The 16,152-nt window shown below is 37.3% G+C and overlaps 1 protein-coding gene and 1 pseudogene across 7 annotated transcripts; one reads left to right on the top strand and one right to left on the bottom strand.

The window, feature by feature from the left end:
- Positions 1–2,042: 2,042 nt before the first annotated feature.
- LOC145124792 (putative serine/threonine-protein kinase PBL22) lies at positions 2,043–12,001 on the top strand. 7 transcript variants are annotated; one of them, XR_013715715.1, is made up of 13 exons: positions 2,043–3,533; positions 3,625–3,757; positions 3,932–4,068; positions 4,153–4,267; positions 9,004–9,113; positions 9,181–9,255; positions 9,567–9,623; positions 9,743–9,817; positions 9,934–10,088; positions 10,203–10,242; positions 10,858–11,174; positions 11,428–11,475; positions 11,736–12,001. XR_013715715.1 is itself a non-coding variant. In XM_079060254.1 (5 exons), exons 1-4 carry the CDS (start codon positions 2,214–2,216, stop codon positions 4,276–4,278), a joined length of 1,716 nt encoding a protein of 571 aa, XP_078916380.1. In that variant the 5' UTR covers positions 2,043–2,213; the 3' UTR covers positions 4,279–4,285; positions 9,004–9,093. The 7 variants fall into 7 exon arrangements, 3 of the variants coding, with proteins under 3 accessions (XP_078916380.1, XP_078916378.1, XP_078916379.1); XR_013715713.1 differs by lacking the exon at positions 10,203–10,242 and having other exon boundaries at positions 9,181–9,387; XR_013715712.1 differs by lacking the exon at positions 10,203–10,242 and having other exon boundaries at positions 11,736–12,000.
- Positions 12,002–13,046: 1,045 nt separating this feature from the next.
- On the bottom strand, positions 13,047–15,784 carry LOC145127168 (uncharacterized; annotated as a pseudogene).
- Between the last annotated feature and the right edge of the window lie 368 nt (positions 15,785–16,152).

Here is a 16,152-nt window from a genome sequence, read left to right on the forward strand (position 1 = left end):
TTTTTCCATTTAATTGCAATATACCATAAGTTCAAGTACCATTCAAAATAATACACATAAAAACTTGGTTCTATTTAAAACCTGTAAAAACATGAAAATTACAATTGTAATAATAAAATTAAAAACATGTTTCTAAGACCTTCTGATGCTACAAATCTTTTTATTCTAAGTCTTTCAAAAAACCTGGAAAAATCCAGATTAAATACTACATCAAAAAGATAATGACTTATATTATCATATACGAATCAAAAAGATAGAAAAAATAAAATTCTTTGTACCTTATGGTTTTTCGAAAACTCAAGCCGAATTGGAGCTTTGGGGATATGTTTTGCTTATGATTTTCGAAAACTTAGAGTGTTAGATCTAGTAGGACATTGCGGCTTCTGATTCAGTGAAATGGGTCTAAATGGATCTGATTCTAGTGAAGAAAGAAGTAAGACAAAAGAAACTCAAAGCTTCTGATTTTAGGAATCAAACCCACAAGAAAGTCAAGAGTAAATTTACAGTTCAATAGATCCTGATTTTGGAGAAGAAAGAAGTAAGAACAAAAACATCAAAACCCAAATCTGATTTTAAACAAAAAATAGAATTGTTACGTACTTTTGTCGATGATTGTAGACCCTTCAATAGTAGGCATGCGTTCAAGAATCGAAGCGTTTTCCACCCTTGATTTTTTTGATTTGCCGCTTGTGTGCATCGGCCTCTTCTATTTCCAGGAATATGTAGTAAAGTTAACCTAATACTAACAAGGAAAAAAATTGGGCCCTTATGTTTTGGGGGCCCTGTTCTTAAGCACCGGTTGAACTCCCATAGGGCCGACCCTGGTGGAAACCCATCAACAAAATAGAAACCTTATTACCCAGAAAATGAAGCAACGTTAATGGCTTCTCAGTGTCTACTCAACAGCAAGAAGTGCAAGAATCAACTTCAATACAACAAGAAGAAGTGAAAGAAGAGAAGCCCGTGGTGAAGGGTGTCACCTAGCCGAGGCCCGTCGAGCCATAAGTGAACGCACAAAGCAAGAACATGGGGCGGGAGTTCAGTGGCCGGCTGAGTAGCACCACAAGACACGTGAGAATCTTTGCAACATATATCAACCCCGAGACATGTGCTTTTTGATCAAACACAGATGGATAAGCCCACTCTTATCCTTGATCCTACCGATAATTTTGTTTGGACGCCGGAAACCTGCAACATGATTTACTCTTATTTTTAGGAGCTTGTTGACCACTATGAGACGGACGCATGTAAGTTGTTCGATGAAATGCCTGAACCAAATAACTTCATTTTTCGTTGCATGATTTATGGGTGTTGTAGAATAGGAGACATTGACTATGGCTAAAGTCTCCTTCATGACGTTGACCATGCGTTCATACCACCGGTTGGTGAGTTGGAATTGAAAAGGAAGCCACATCAGCTTGAAACCTGTTACATAGGTAGTAGGGATTAAAAAAAGCAGGTTGACAACAACTTTATTTCCTCAAAAACACAGAAATAAGTTAAGGACTGAATTAACAAATATGCAATATATTGTAGGGCTACAATGTCATTTTCCCTTATTGGAATCGGAGAGTCTTTTGATTTTCTTAATTTAAAGATTTGATGACCCAGTTGGTTAAAATTTGTGAGGAATAGACACCAAGTGAATATTTTGTGACTTGGGAGGTTGGTCAGTGAATTATTAGTATCAACTCATTAGCTGTCGGAATGGAGGTGTTGAAAAATGTATGTCGATGGTGGTTGTGTCGTCAAATTCTAAAAAGAATAAAAGAAAGATTAGATAGCTAAAATAACAAGAAGTTTTTATAGAAAATCCAAGTCAACTGCATACTTGAGTCATTATATTTTATATCATGATTGCTTTCACATCTAAGTAAACCAAAACTTAAGTAAGTCGTGAACTATAATTTAGTATGCAAAATATCTATATTAGTATAAGAATGGCAAGTTGATTACTATTTAGTATTAAATATGCAAGTTGTCTTTTATTAAACAATTTGGCCTTTAAAAATCTGAAAGATACCAAGCCATTCAATGTTTCCTAAAACGAAATTAGATCAAGCACAATCAAAGTCAATGGTCTTATATTCATGAAATTATACAAAACAACCACAAGCAGGGCAACACCCAGATGCAACCATCCATTGAGGCTTTTTTAGTTAGAAGAGGAATCCTGAAGTTAAATCAAAGGACTGGCGAAGAGAGGCTACCCAATGATGTTATCAGTATGTATCAATGATTCCGAATCCTCATTCGTATTGCCAGAGCACACATGTCAACGCTTTACACTTTCCGAGATTCAGTTGGCGACCCACAACTTTGAAGAAACATCGGTCATTGGCCGTGGAGGATTCGGCAACGTGTATAAATGTCCTAGCAAGATCGGATCAATAAGGGAAGTTGCAATTAAACGGTTACATTCCTTGTCCAACCAAGGAGCCCAAGAGTTTGAGGCGGAAATTAAGCTCCTTTCTAAGCTGCGACATGGTAATCTTGTATCTCTGATTGGTTATTGCAATGAGGGAAATGAGATGGTGCTTGTTTATGAGTTCATGCCGAATGGGACACTTGAAGATCATCTTCGCAAAGCTGATTCAGTCTTATCGTGGTTACAGAGACTCAAGATATGCATAGGCGCAGCTCGGGGATTAGACTACCTTCACACTGGCACTTCGACTCAACATGGAGTCATACACCGTGATGTGAAGACCTCCAATATTTTGTTGGATGCAAATTTTGCTGCTAAAGTTTCAGACTTCGGATTGGCCAAAGTCAGCCCAATAGATCAGATACGAACTCATGTAAGCACCTGTGTCAAGGGAACATTTGGGTACATGGATCCGTGCTACTTCTATACAGGAAAATTGACAAGAAAATCTGATGTTTACGCTTTTGGAGTTGTACTGTTTGAAGTGTTGTCAGGGAGGCAAGCTGTAGATTCAACACTGGATGAAGAGCAATGGAGTTTGGCAGCTTGGGCTCAAGACCAAATAAAAGAGGGAAAAGTCAATAAAATGATTGACTCTAGACTTACAGGACAAATCTCAAAAAAATGCTTGAAGGAGTTTGCACACATAGCAGGCAATTGTTTACATACCCACCCAAAACAACGCCCTACCATGGCGGAGGTTGTCATTAAGCTTGAGTCTATTCTTTCACAAGAAAGAGAACGCACCAATTTCACTGTTGATGAAGGAAGATTCATTTACAAGTTAAGATCTTTTTTCAGAGACAAAGTTGGCGTGATGTTGGATGGTGTAGTAGAAAGCATATATCTCATGCCAGATAGTACAGTAGGAAGCGAATCTGATTTCAGAGCTCTACGTATGCAGTTACCTAAGAATCGACGTTTAAAACATTTTACATATGCTGAATTGGTAAGTGCAACAAGTGATTTCAAGCACAAAGAGCATTCCCAAACTTTAAATGAACCCATTTATAAAGTTTGGGTTGATGAAACGACATATGCGCCCACAGAACGTGGTGTTGGTTTGGAGATATATGTTAGGGAAAAGAAGATTGATGCTGCAATGGTACTTTCAATCTGTGAAATGAACCTGATATATTTTTCTTGGTTTTTGATCTGTTCAAGCATATTGATTTATTGAAAATTTGCCAATGCAGCCAGAACTCGATTTTGAAGAATTCAATCATCCCAACGTTATCAAATTCTTGGGATACTGCTGGCATTGGCAAGAATTTTATTGTTTTTACGAGCTCATTCATGGCGCAAGTTTGGATAAATATCTTTTTGGAGGTAAGTATATATTCAGGTTATAGTTTTGAAGGACCTGTAGACTTAGATCTCAAAAAGTGGATACATTTTGATGAAAATTGCCTTATGTCAACACTTGTTAATAGTACCCTGCTTTTGGGTTCTTCAGGCATAGCCTTGTGGTTACACATAAAATATATTCTACTATATGCGCAGATCCAGGTACAATGTCACTTTCTTGGGTTGCACGATTGAAAATAGCAGTAGGAGCAGCTCAAGGCTTGGCTTTCTTACATCTGAGGAAGCTTGCAGCATATACCCAATTTAAGACCAATTGTATTTTGGTGGACACGGTAATTTAGACTGCCTTTGACGTGTTTACAATTTGCATCTCAATATTACCTCAGTTTTAGTTTCTTTTTCATGCTTATTTACAGGATTTCAATGCTCGGCTTTCGGATTATGAAGTGGAAAATTTATTTGCCACACCTGATTGGCACTTTTACCAGGAATACAGAATTGATGGTATTTGCAGATGCGTGCCTGAAGACGGTATACTCTAATTTAAAAGTAAACTTTTTGTACACTCTTAGTATATATCATCACAGGTTACTCCATATAATTCTATTTGGACATGGAGACGGTCACTCGTATGAGTACTCATTTACTCTCCAAAAGCTATAATCATGAGTTATTTGTGCTTGAGTGAAGAGTGAGATTTATGCTTTAACTTATGACCAATCAAACCACTTTGGCAGCTCCTGGAATGAAGAGTGAGATTTATGCTTTTGGAGTGGTACTGCTCGAAATATTAACAGGGATGAAGGCCTATGATGTGCAGAGACCCCTCACAAAGCAAAATTTGGTAAAATGGGCTACTCCATTGCTAGTAAATGAGGTAAAATTGAGAACTATTATGGACCCACAACTTCAACATAATGGTGATACTCCAAAGGGAGCATTCAAGTTAGCTAAACTTGTTTCAAAATGTCTTCAAAAAAAACTAGACGATCGCCCATCAATGGAAGAAATCGTCCAGGCATTGTGTCGGTGCTATGAAGAAGAAATCAAATTAGTTTGTGCTCCAACATAATATATAGATAAGGTTTTTGTACATAATCTAAGAATGTACAAGTTAGCCGAATAAATCTGTTAGGCCCAAATTTGGGCCCAATGTTTGGCCCTTTAGTCATTTAGTAATATGATATGGCCAAAATCACGTTCCTTGTATTACATTGGAAACTATATATAGATACAATATTTACACATTGCTACCATATAGTTTATATAATTGATTTGCTAGTCTAATATACCCCCTCAGTCTAAGGAGGAGGATGACATATGCTTAGACCGGATCTAAAATCAGAAAATAGAGCTCGCGGAAGGCCTTTGGTGAAGATGTCGGCGATTTGGTAACGTGAGGCAACATGTAAGACCCGGATTAGGCCACGTTGAACTTTTTCACGCACAAAGTGAATGTCGATTTCAATGTGTTTTGTCCGCTGATGCTGAATTGGGTTTTCTGACATGTAAATGGCACTGACGTTGTTACAGTAGACTAGAGACGTGCGTCTGGGATGGTGACCAAGTTCGGGGAGGAGGTTTCTGAGCCAACAGATTTCTGCAACGACGTTCGCGACGCCTCGATACTCTGCCTCTGCACTAGAACGAGATACAGTCGTCTGACGTTTGGATGACCACGAAAGTAGATTATCACCCAAAAACATGCAATAGCCAGATGTAGATGTGCGTGTGTCTGGACATCCAGCCCAATCAGCGTCGGCATAGGCAGTGAGAGTGGAAACTGAGTTGCGATGTAAGTATAATCCCATGCCAATGGTGCCTTTAACATACCTAAGAATGTGTTTAAGAGCATTCAAGTGAGACGTTCGAGAAGCATGCATGTGCATGCAGATTTGCTGGACGGCATATGAGATATCCGGACGTGTGAATGTGAGGTATTGTAAGGCAGCTGCGAGGCTGCGATAAGTAGTTGGGTCATCAATCAGTTCTCCTGTTGAGCTACTAAGTTTCCCTTCTGTGTCGACAGGAGTATGTGCATGATTACAAAGAGTCATGTTTGCTCGTTGAAGTATATAAGTGGCATATTTCTATTGTGATAAAAATAATCCTTGTGGGTCACGTTTGACAGAAATGCCCAAGAATTAACTAAGGTCGCCCAAGTCCTTCATTGCAAAGTCGGTAGACAGACGGGTTAGGAGATGTCGTCATAGAGTATGTGACGATGTGGTGAGAATAATATCGTCAACATATAAGAGGATGTAGGCTGTATCATTGCCATGTTTGTAGATAAATAAGGAGTGATCGCAAGCGCTATGGTGAAAACCGAGTGTAGTGACATAGTCGGTGAATCTTTGAAACCAAGCGCGGGGTGCTTGTTTCAAACCGTAGAGAGACTTCTTTAGACGACATACATGATGTGGAAAAGAGGGATGTCGGAAACCCATGGGCTGATGCATGTACACTGTTTTTGCTAAATGCCCATGTAAGAAGGCGTTTTTGACGTCGAGTTGATTTATTTCCCATTGATTTGACATAGCAATGCTAAGGACCATGAGAATAGTCGCCGGTTTTACAACTGGGCTAAATGTCTCGTCACAATCGACTCCAACCTGTTGTGACCTGCCATCACAAACCAAACGCGCTTTGTAGTGCTCAAGAGATCCGTCAGATTTGGTTTTATGTTTGAAAATCCACATGCACCGGATAATGTTCATGTCTGAACGTCGAGGTACTAGTTCCCATGTATTATTATCAATAAGGGAATTAAATTCATCTGTCATGGCATGGTTCCAAACGGGATTGCTAAGGGCTTCGGTAGGAGTGCGGGGAAGCGATTCGAAAGGAACAGAGGTGTGGAGATTGAATAGTTGTTTAGGTTTTGAGGAGCCGGTCAGGCTTCGAGTGCGCATGTGATGGTTGGGTGGGGGTGGCGGTTTCGAGATATCTGTGGTGTGGGCAGGTGGGGGTGATGGATCAGATATAGGTGTGGTGGGTGTGTTGCTTGGTAGTTTTGGTAACGGCTGTTGGGTTTGAGGTTCTACTGGTTTATTTCTGCGGGTGTAAGTTTTAAGAGTAGATTTTGGTGGAGATTGTGTGGAGGAAGGTAATGGTGATGAAGTGGTGGTTTCGGTTGGATTTTTGTATGGAGGTGTGGGTGGAGATGTGTTGGTGACGGATTCCCAAATAGAGGGATGGAGGTCACTCGATTGGTTTGAGTGAAGGAAGTGATAAGAAGGAGAAGAAGAGTGAATTGTAGCAAACGGAAAGACATTTTCATCAAAGATAACGTGACGAGAAATGATTATATTCTTTGTGGATATTTCATAGCATTTATACCCCCTATGGTTGGAGGGGTAGCCGAGAAAAACACACGGGGTGGATCTGTTTTCGAGTTTGTGGATAGAGGTAGATGGAATAAGAGGATAGCATAGACAACCAAAAGTACAAAGGTGGGTGTATGCGGGATGTTTATTGTATAGAAGGAAGGAGGCGGTGGTGTTATTTTTGGTTTTGGATGGTAGGATGTTTAGAATGTAGGTGGTCATCTGAAGAGCGTGGTGCCAAAAATTTGGGGGAAGAGAAGCGTGGGTTAGGAGGGTGCGAATGATGTCGTTTATAGATCTAATTTTCCTTTCGGCCTTCCCATTTTGAGATGAGGTGTGAGGGCAAGAAAATCTGAAAACCATTCCGTGTTGAGTACAAAAATTATGAAATAAGTGATTATTGTACTCGGTTCCATTATCACACTGAAAACTTTTAAGTTCTCATTCAAATTGTGTGTGAATAAGTTTGTAGAAGTTTAAGAAGGTGGGATATGCATGGGATTTGTTTGTGAGAGGGTATGTCCAAAGATAATTTGTGTAATCGTCTAAAAATAAAATATAATAGCGGTGACCCCCCGAGCTGATAATGGGGGAGGTCCATAGATCACTGTGTATAATATCAAATGACAAACATGTAATGGAAGAGGATGCATAAAAAGGTAATTTGATATGTTTACCAAAAACACATGATTGACATGAATGTTTGTCTGAAAAAGTCTTAACAGAAATGAAATTGTGTTTATTTAAGACTCGTAATAAGGATGAACCGGGGTGGCCAAGGCGTTTGTGCCATGGATCTTGCGTCAGGACAGAAAAGGAGGAGGGAGGAGTGACTTGCGCCGAAGGAAGTGAGAGAGGATAGAGGTCCCCACGGCTCTTACATCGGAGGATAGGAATCCGCGTCTGATAATCGTTCACAAGAAAGCCAAAACGATCAAACTCAATAGATATAGCATTATTAGTGGTTAAACGCCGAACAGACAAAAGGTTTTTGATTAGTTTAGGAGCATGAAGAATATTATTAAGCTATAAAGGTGGGTATGGTGGTTGAAGTGTTGTGTTACCGGTACCATGGATGGGTATTTAAGAACCATTGCCAACAACAATATTATTTTGTATGCCGTTATTGAAATAATTGGAAATATTACCTGATGTGTTGGACATGTGATTGGTGGCGCTGGTGTCGAGATACCAATTCTAGTCCCACTACAACAATAAGCCTCTATAGAGACGAGGTCTACTGGGACGACATATGTCGTCTCTATAGATACCCTATAGGGACGACATGTCGTCTCCATATAGTTGACAATTTTTTTTGACTTTTGGAGCTACAGCGGTCTCACAATGTTAAAGCGGGAAGGAAACTGGATTAGGCGCGTTTTGGGGAAGGCTATAGGGACTTGTCATCCCCATATCTTTCTACGACTTAAATTAGGAGAACAACCTCCTTTGTTTCGTTCACGCACACTCAATCACTCAATCATTAGTCTCTATCTGCCTCTCTCACTCTCGATCGGAGATTCTCCCTTCCCTAATCTCCACCATTATCTTCTCCTCTGGCGACTTCCTCACCTCCCACTCCCCGTGCATCTTCCTCCTCTCTCCATGGATTCTCATGCTAGTTGTCGAACACCACCATTACGCTAATCAATTTCGATTAGTTTCAACACCGCCGATTCTGATTATCGGCTTCCTTTTTACATCCAGTTACGATTACTATCGAATACAAGCCCTACACCGGCTACCAGGTTAGTAATTCTCTGTTTGAACCTATAATTGAGGTATATGTTAGCAATTATGTATTTGAAACTGGAATTGGGATATAAGTTAACGATGATGACGACGACAAACTCAAATTCGATTGAGATTTGGTTTTTGTGCAATTCCTGTATGCATACTTGTTTATTATGCTTTTGAATTGCACAATTGTGGTGTGTGTAGGATTGGAGATGCAATGGCAAAGGCTATGTGGCTTATCGCAATTTTATTACCAGGCTGGAGAATCGAATGAAGTTGCAGTCACCTAGCCACCTGAGTAGTCCTGGAACCAGGTGATTGCCATTTTTACTTGATGTTCACTAAATGGTTATTACTTGCTGACTTACATTTGGTTCCCAGACATGATCCAGAAATAGATGGCCGTATCATTATGGGGAGGGTTGACTGTACTGATGAAGTTGACCTGTGTAGAAGGTAAGAAACCCTAAACCTTAAGCCCTAATTTTGATGAATACAATGCTTTAAAGATATATCATACAAGGTTATTAGGAACCACATATAAGGTTATCCATCTATTCGGATATTCCGAAAGGGCAGTGATGTTAGGTATGTGTAATTTCTTATATTCTACTCTCTGTTTTGAATCTAAGTTAGTAGATTATATTTCTCTTTACCTATTTTTTTTCCCAAAAATAAATCAGGGATGAAAATGGGCACCATGAGCATGAATCATAAAACATTAAAATTGTATTTTAATGTTTTAAACAATTTTTTTTTCACTACAGTTGAAGCTTCAAGGCGAAAAGACTGGACGCAAGGGTCATTTATCTGTTGCAACAGAGGTATACTTTTGTTTTTTATTTTATTTAACTGGAACTTTTTCCTATTTTTTTGGTTATAAAAATAAGGAAGTTATATATGTTAATATAAAAATGATGTATTAAAATATTGCTATTTTCAGATTTTTTAAGTGGCACCTTCATTGCAAATGGTTGAGGTTCGAAAAGCCGGAGGAGATACATTAGAATTTCACAAGGTATACAAATATAAATGTCATGAATTCTTTGCGTTCATGTTTGATTTTAATTTTATAAATCTTTTTTTGGGATAAAATCTTGTTAATATGTATATATTTGTTTGTTGAGTATGCAGTTTTACAAGAACCTTTGATGCAGACAATGGAAGAATTGGTTGCACCTATTGCAATGGATTCACATCTGGCCTTGGAGGGTAAATCTGGAAAAAACTGAAGAAAATGCAAAAAGGCCTGCACCATCAGAAGCAGGATGTAGAATTGAGTCAAGAAGGTAAACCCAATATCAGATTTTGCTGTTTAGTCTTTTCTTTAATGCTACTTGTTTTATTACCAAATATCATAACATAATGATTTTTGTTGTTAATTATGATCATGTTGACTTCAGATTTTGACTTCACATTGCATCATCTTCACCGGATAAAACTGTGAGAGTTAGGGATGAGCATATGACCCGTTGGACCGGACCGGACCGGAAAAAAACCGGGACCCGACCCGGACCCGGACCCGACCGGATACATATTATTGGGCCGGTTTTCGGGTTTTGTTTTTACCACTAATCGGGTTTCGGGTTTCGACCGGACCGTACCCGGAATACGGGATTTAACCCGGACCGGACCGGAAATTTTTTTCTCCTTAAAATATATAGATAAGGATATTGAATTATTAGTTAATGTTATATATAACATTATGTATAAAACTTGATGTTTTTATTGTAACATTATTTATAAATCTTGATCAACGTTTGTTCCTATCACTTTACAAGAAAGAATGTATCTAGCATGCTATTTTTTGTTCAAACATTCAAATTTTTTTTATAAAAACATGCAAATTTTTTTATAAAAACATACAGTTTTTTATAAATAATGCTGTTTTTTGTTGTTTTTTACAAAAAAAAGCTGTTAAAATGCAGTTTTTTATTAACAATGTTGTTTCTTTTTTGTTAAAACATGCATTTTTTTTATAAAAAGTGTAGTTTTTATGCTAAATAGTGTAATTTTTATTTGTTCCAAATGTTAATAAGGTTTGTATTTTTTTTGTAGACACCTTATTTGCACGTGATCTAAGTAAAGTCCCGCATTGTACCAATTTCAAAGCCTAGTTCGGTCCAAAACCCGAAACCTGGTTTAGTACCCGAGACCGGACCGGACCGAACCCGAACCCGATACATCGAAAAACGGCCCGGTTTTCGGGTAAAAAAATTCACGATATTCGGTCTTCGGGTTTTCGGTCTTCGGACCGGTCTGGTCCGGGTTTGGCCCGTTGCTCATCCCTAGTGAGAGTGTGGGATATACCAAAAGGCCTTTGCATTCGAGTAATTTACGGAGTTGTCCCTCAGCTATGTATCCGATTTCATCCTGTAAGTGCACTTACACACTGACATCTATAAGTTTTATTTTGTTTATAATATTGCATATATTATAATATTGCATATATTAGTAATTTTACTTCTGTAAATGCTGATATAAATTTGTAACTTTGACTTGTCTTTTTATATAAAAACGCCCTTCTGTAAAAATAATCAAACTAAATTTTGTAATTTAAGCTTCCCTATAGGAATATAGTGATTGAATGAGTATAAACTGATTATCTTTTTTTTTTTCCAATTGCAGGTGAATAATAACTTCCTTTCAGTTGGCAATGCAAACAGAGAAATTTTGGTAATAAAAACTCCACTTGCTAATGTGGCTTTTCTAATTTTATTTTTTCTCTGTTATTAATATTTCTAAGAAAAAAATCACACAAATAAACTGAAAGCCTAAGTGAGGGACTATATACAGTTACTGTATATAGTTACTGTTGTACATTCTAAAAATCACACAAATAAAAGTTGTCTCATCATCAATTCTTTTCTTTTTGTCAAATTCTGTTTTATTTTGTACATTTTAAAGTTTCATTTTTTATATAATTATTGTCTCAGGTATTCAATTTTAGCACAGGAAGATTAACAGATAAAATAGTTGTGGACAGCAAGGTCAATTTATTTTTTGTATTTGAGAAAACTGGAAAAAGTAAACAATAAATAGAAGCTGAATGTAAATTCTATACAATATCTATAGAGACGAGATTTCGTTGCTATAGGTCTAGTTATGGGGACGACATGTCGTCTCTATAGGTCTAGCTATGGGGGCAACGTGTCGTCTCTATAGGTCCAACAGGATGACAACCAGGAACCAACAAAAACGATATGTCGTCTCTAAAAGGTATCTATGGCGACGATATCTATAGTGACGACCCAAGCTATCTATTGCGACGGGGCTATAGCGACAAAGGCTATAGGGACGACTTGTCGTCACAGCCACCTATAGAGACGAGTTTCTATAACCTATAGAGACGACATTTGTCGTCCCTATAGGTCTCGTTTCTTGTAGTATATCCGGGTTTAAAGTCATTGTATGCAGGACCTGTTCAATGTTGGTCGGAGTATGAGAGACCGCATAGTTGTATGGATTAGCGCCAAGGATACCTGCAAAAGATTTATTTCTGTTTTGTGGCCTGTTGCTTGGGGCTGTAGGGAAAGGAGCGGGTGGAAAATTCCACTGTGGTGGCTGCCAAGACGTATTCCACCCAAAAGATGGTTGTTGCGGGTAGTAGTTCTTTTGGTAGGAGCGTCCGCGACCACGACCCCGACCTCGACCTCGACCACCACGACCACCACGACCTGCCCCCTGCTATTGTAATCAGATTGATCAGGTTGGCCGTGTCCGCCACCCACGCGGTAGTGCTGGTTGTTGGGCACTTGTTGGTGACCACGATCGCTGGTGTTGGTGGTGGTCTGTGTGTTCAAGGCCATCCTGTTGTCGGTTGTGTTGGAAGTAGCAACACGATTGGTATTGGTATACAAGTTGTGGTTCTTGCGGGTTTCTTCCAAGATAAGTTTCGACCTTGTAGTGTAGAAATCCGGTAAGGGAGTGGAGTGTTGGAGTATGGTGGCGAGACTTTCATATTTATCTCCGAGCCCATTAATTAACTGAAGAACCAGACGATCATTGGTCACTGGTCCATCAACGTTGGTGAGTTGATCAGATATGGTTTTGAGTTATTGGCAATATGCAGAGACGTTTGAGAAAGATTCCAGCTTGACATTGTTGAACCTGTTTTCAAGGTAGAGTGCTCTTGATGGTTTGCTATAAATGAAGATGTTTTCCAACGATTTCCAAGCTTGGGCGGCTATGCAATCAGGTTTGAGAATTGTGATCATAAGATCTTTTGAAATTGTACTGTATATCCATTAAAGAACCATAGAATCTAGACGTTTGGTGAGAGCTTCATCAACAACCTTATCTTTGTCTTTCTCTGTAGAAGAAGAAGCTTCTGTTGGAAGAATGTGGTGGATAACATCATGGGCACGACAGTGGATTTTGAACAGTTCTACCCATGACGTGTATTGTCCGTCATCCATCTCCAGAATAATAGGAATGAAGTTCCTGATGTTAGTGACTGTAACAGCAGGGTGCAGCAAAGCCATTGGTGTGAAAGGGAGAAAAAATTTGAAGTGGGGATAAAGAAGATGACAGATGTGAGAAGGGTTTTGTTAGAAAAGTAAGGCCGCCAACAGATCTGCTAGGGTTTGTAGAGGAAGAACGATAAGCAATCTCTATATTTTTGGGAGAAAGGGATGGAATGGCTAGGGTACAGAGATATGCTCTGATACCATAACATGATATGGCCAAAATCACGTTCCTTGTATTACATTCAGGGGCCGGTCCAATGTCTTTTACTACCCGGGGCGAGATAAACAAATTATGCCCTTATATGTGTACCGTACAATAACAAAAACATTTATATAAAAAATATAATAAAAAACATCTCTTATTTTACAATAATCAATATTTTGTAAAAAATCACTTTCAATACTTAAAATTGCTAATCCATTCAATCTTTCTTGACTCATGGTACTTCGGAGATACGATTTCAAAAGCTTCAATTTTGAAAAACTTCTTTCCGCGGAAGCAACCGTAACCGGCACTGTCAACAATATCCTATAAGCAACCAACACATTAAGGAACATATCCATTCTTCTTGCATACTCCATTATTTGAATAGATGTCCAAGGACTTTCACTTTTGTAAGCTTCACCCGACAACATTTTCTGCAAAATTTGTAACTCAATGAATAAACCATCTCCATCAATATCATAATCTTCACCATTTTTCAAATTGGACTTGAGATTTAAACAATATTTTTTTAATTCATCATCATCTAAAGAAACTAATTTGGAACCATCAAACAAAAAACCAAATATAGATTCAAAATATTGCATTTGTTCAAATGTACTTTTCAATTGAACAAGAGCCATATCTACAAGAATAATAAAATAATCCCTTTTAAATGCTTCTTGAGAAGATTGATGTTCTCTTTCGGTATTTGGAATTTCATCAAATTGTTTTTTTCTTTTAGAATTGCGTTTTTGAGTAAATTCGGGTTTAACTTTAACATTATTTGCTATTTCTTTTGCTTCACTAATAGCAAAGTCAAACCCATTTTCCCTATATCCTTCAAAATAATTAATTAATCCCTCTTAATTTTTTACAGCAACATCAATAAACATTTCTTTGGATTGTAACTTTTTACTTACCAAATTAATTTTGTACAAAATTTCATACCATATAACTAAACTTAAAATAAATTCAAAACTAGAAAATTCACCATTTACTAGTGAATCAGCATCTCTACACACTTGTTCATTATCAGTTATTATAGATAATCTTTTTAAAGCTTTTCTTATTTGAGAAAATTGTGTTTTTATTGCTTTAACACATTCAATATAACTTTCCCAACGAGTAGCTGATAATGATTTAAGTGTTAGATCATCTATAAACTCAAGTAAGACACTCCATCTTTTTGTTGAATTAGAAAAAACATTATAAATTGTTTGACATGTACCAAAAAAAGTTTTTGCTTTTTGGCAAGAATTTGCCATATCACACAAAACTAAATTTAAACTATGACATCCACAAGGCATATAAAAAGCTCTATTATTTATATCAAGCAACCGTTTTTGAACACCTTGGTGTTTACCTTTCATATTCGCCCCATTATCATACCCTTGACCACGAACATAGTTAATTTCCAAATCAAGAGATTTTAGGGCATCTTGTAAAACATTAAAAAGACCTAGACCGGATGTATCTTCTACAACTAAAAACTCTAAAAAAAACTCTTCTACTTTTAACGGAACACTTTCCAAATCTACACATCTTATAATCAAAGTCATTTGTTCTTGGTGACTTGCATCCGGAGTGTAATCAAGAATAACAGAAAAATATTTTGCATTTTTGATTTTTTTAATAATTGCACTTTTTACCTCAGATGCTAACATTTCAATGAATTCATTTTGAATTTTATGACTAAGATAATGATTATGTGTTTCTTTGTCTTTAATCATTCGAAAATATTCTTTCATTACCGGATCCCACTCCGCAATCGATTCAATTAAACTTAAAAAATTGCCATTTGAGTTTTCATAAATTTTTTCATTTGTACCACGAAAAGCCAAGTTATTTTTTGCTAAACATTTTACAACAGAAATTATTCTAACCATAACTTCTTTCCAATGTTCGGTATCTTTTTTTATCATTTCTTGAATTTTTTGTCAATTGTTTCATTTTTATTTAACCTAATTCGTGTTTCAGTCCATGTTTTTAAATTAATCATATGGTCAGAACTATTTTCATGTTGTTTTAATGTTTCACTAAGATGCTTCCAATCTTTAATTCCTTCGGTAGCAATGTGTAAATATTGTATCTATATATAGTTTCCAATGTAAATTACATTGGAAACTATATATAGATACAATATTTACACATTACTACCACATAGTTTATATAATTGATTTGCTAGTCTAATATTTAGATAGGTTTAACCTAGTTTGCTTTCCTATTTATAGATATGGTTTTGTAAATAAATCTAAGAATGTACAGTATATGATGCTGGAAATCTCTGAAGAGTTAAAGCCTTGAGCTTCATTGTTTCCCTTCACATTTTTGTGAAACAAACCACCCATAACATACCTTTTCGAGGGTGTGATTTATGTTGTGCAGATGTTTTCAACACCCGGGCACAATTTTGTTAACAATATAGAGCTGAAGCTTCTTCAAACGTAGGCTTTAATAATATTTGGTTTGTCTTCGTTTGCCATTTATCATATATAGGCTGACCTACATTCTCTGAAGCTGCAGTTGTGAATTACAATTATAGTGTATTGAAATCAATCACAAGCTCGAGATATATTTCACTTCTTAATCAAGAAATCTACTGCTCGCATTGATTCATTTTCATCCACATTAGTGATAAACATGGTGTTCAGCACTTCAACTTTAATTAACCAATCAATT

The sequence above is a fragment of the Lactuca virosa genome, chromosome 7 (assembly GCF_052849685.1).
Source record: "Lactuca virosa cultivar CGN04683 chromosome 7, Lactuca_virosa_CGN04683_v6, whole genome shotgun sequence".
NCBI lineage: Eukaryota > Viridiplantae > Streptophyta > Magnoliopsida > Asterales > Asteraceae > Lactuca > Lactuca virosa.

What these genes read in the sequence shown, in the direction of transcription:
- LOC145124792 (XM_079060252.1), top strand. Translation starts at nt 2,214, where the DNA reads ATGATGTTATCAGTATGTATCAATGATTCCGAATCCTCATTCGTATTG. An exon ending in AGAAGATTGATGCTGCAATG is followed by an intron (nt 3,534 to 3,624) that starts GTACTTTCAATC and finishes TTGCCAATGCAG; the next exon opens with CCAGAACTCGATTTTGAAGA. An exon ending in GGATAAATATCTTTTTGGAG is followed by an intron (nt 3,758 to 3,931) that starts GTAAGTATATAT and finishes CTATATGCGCAG; the next exon opens with ATCCAGGTACAATGTCACTT.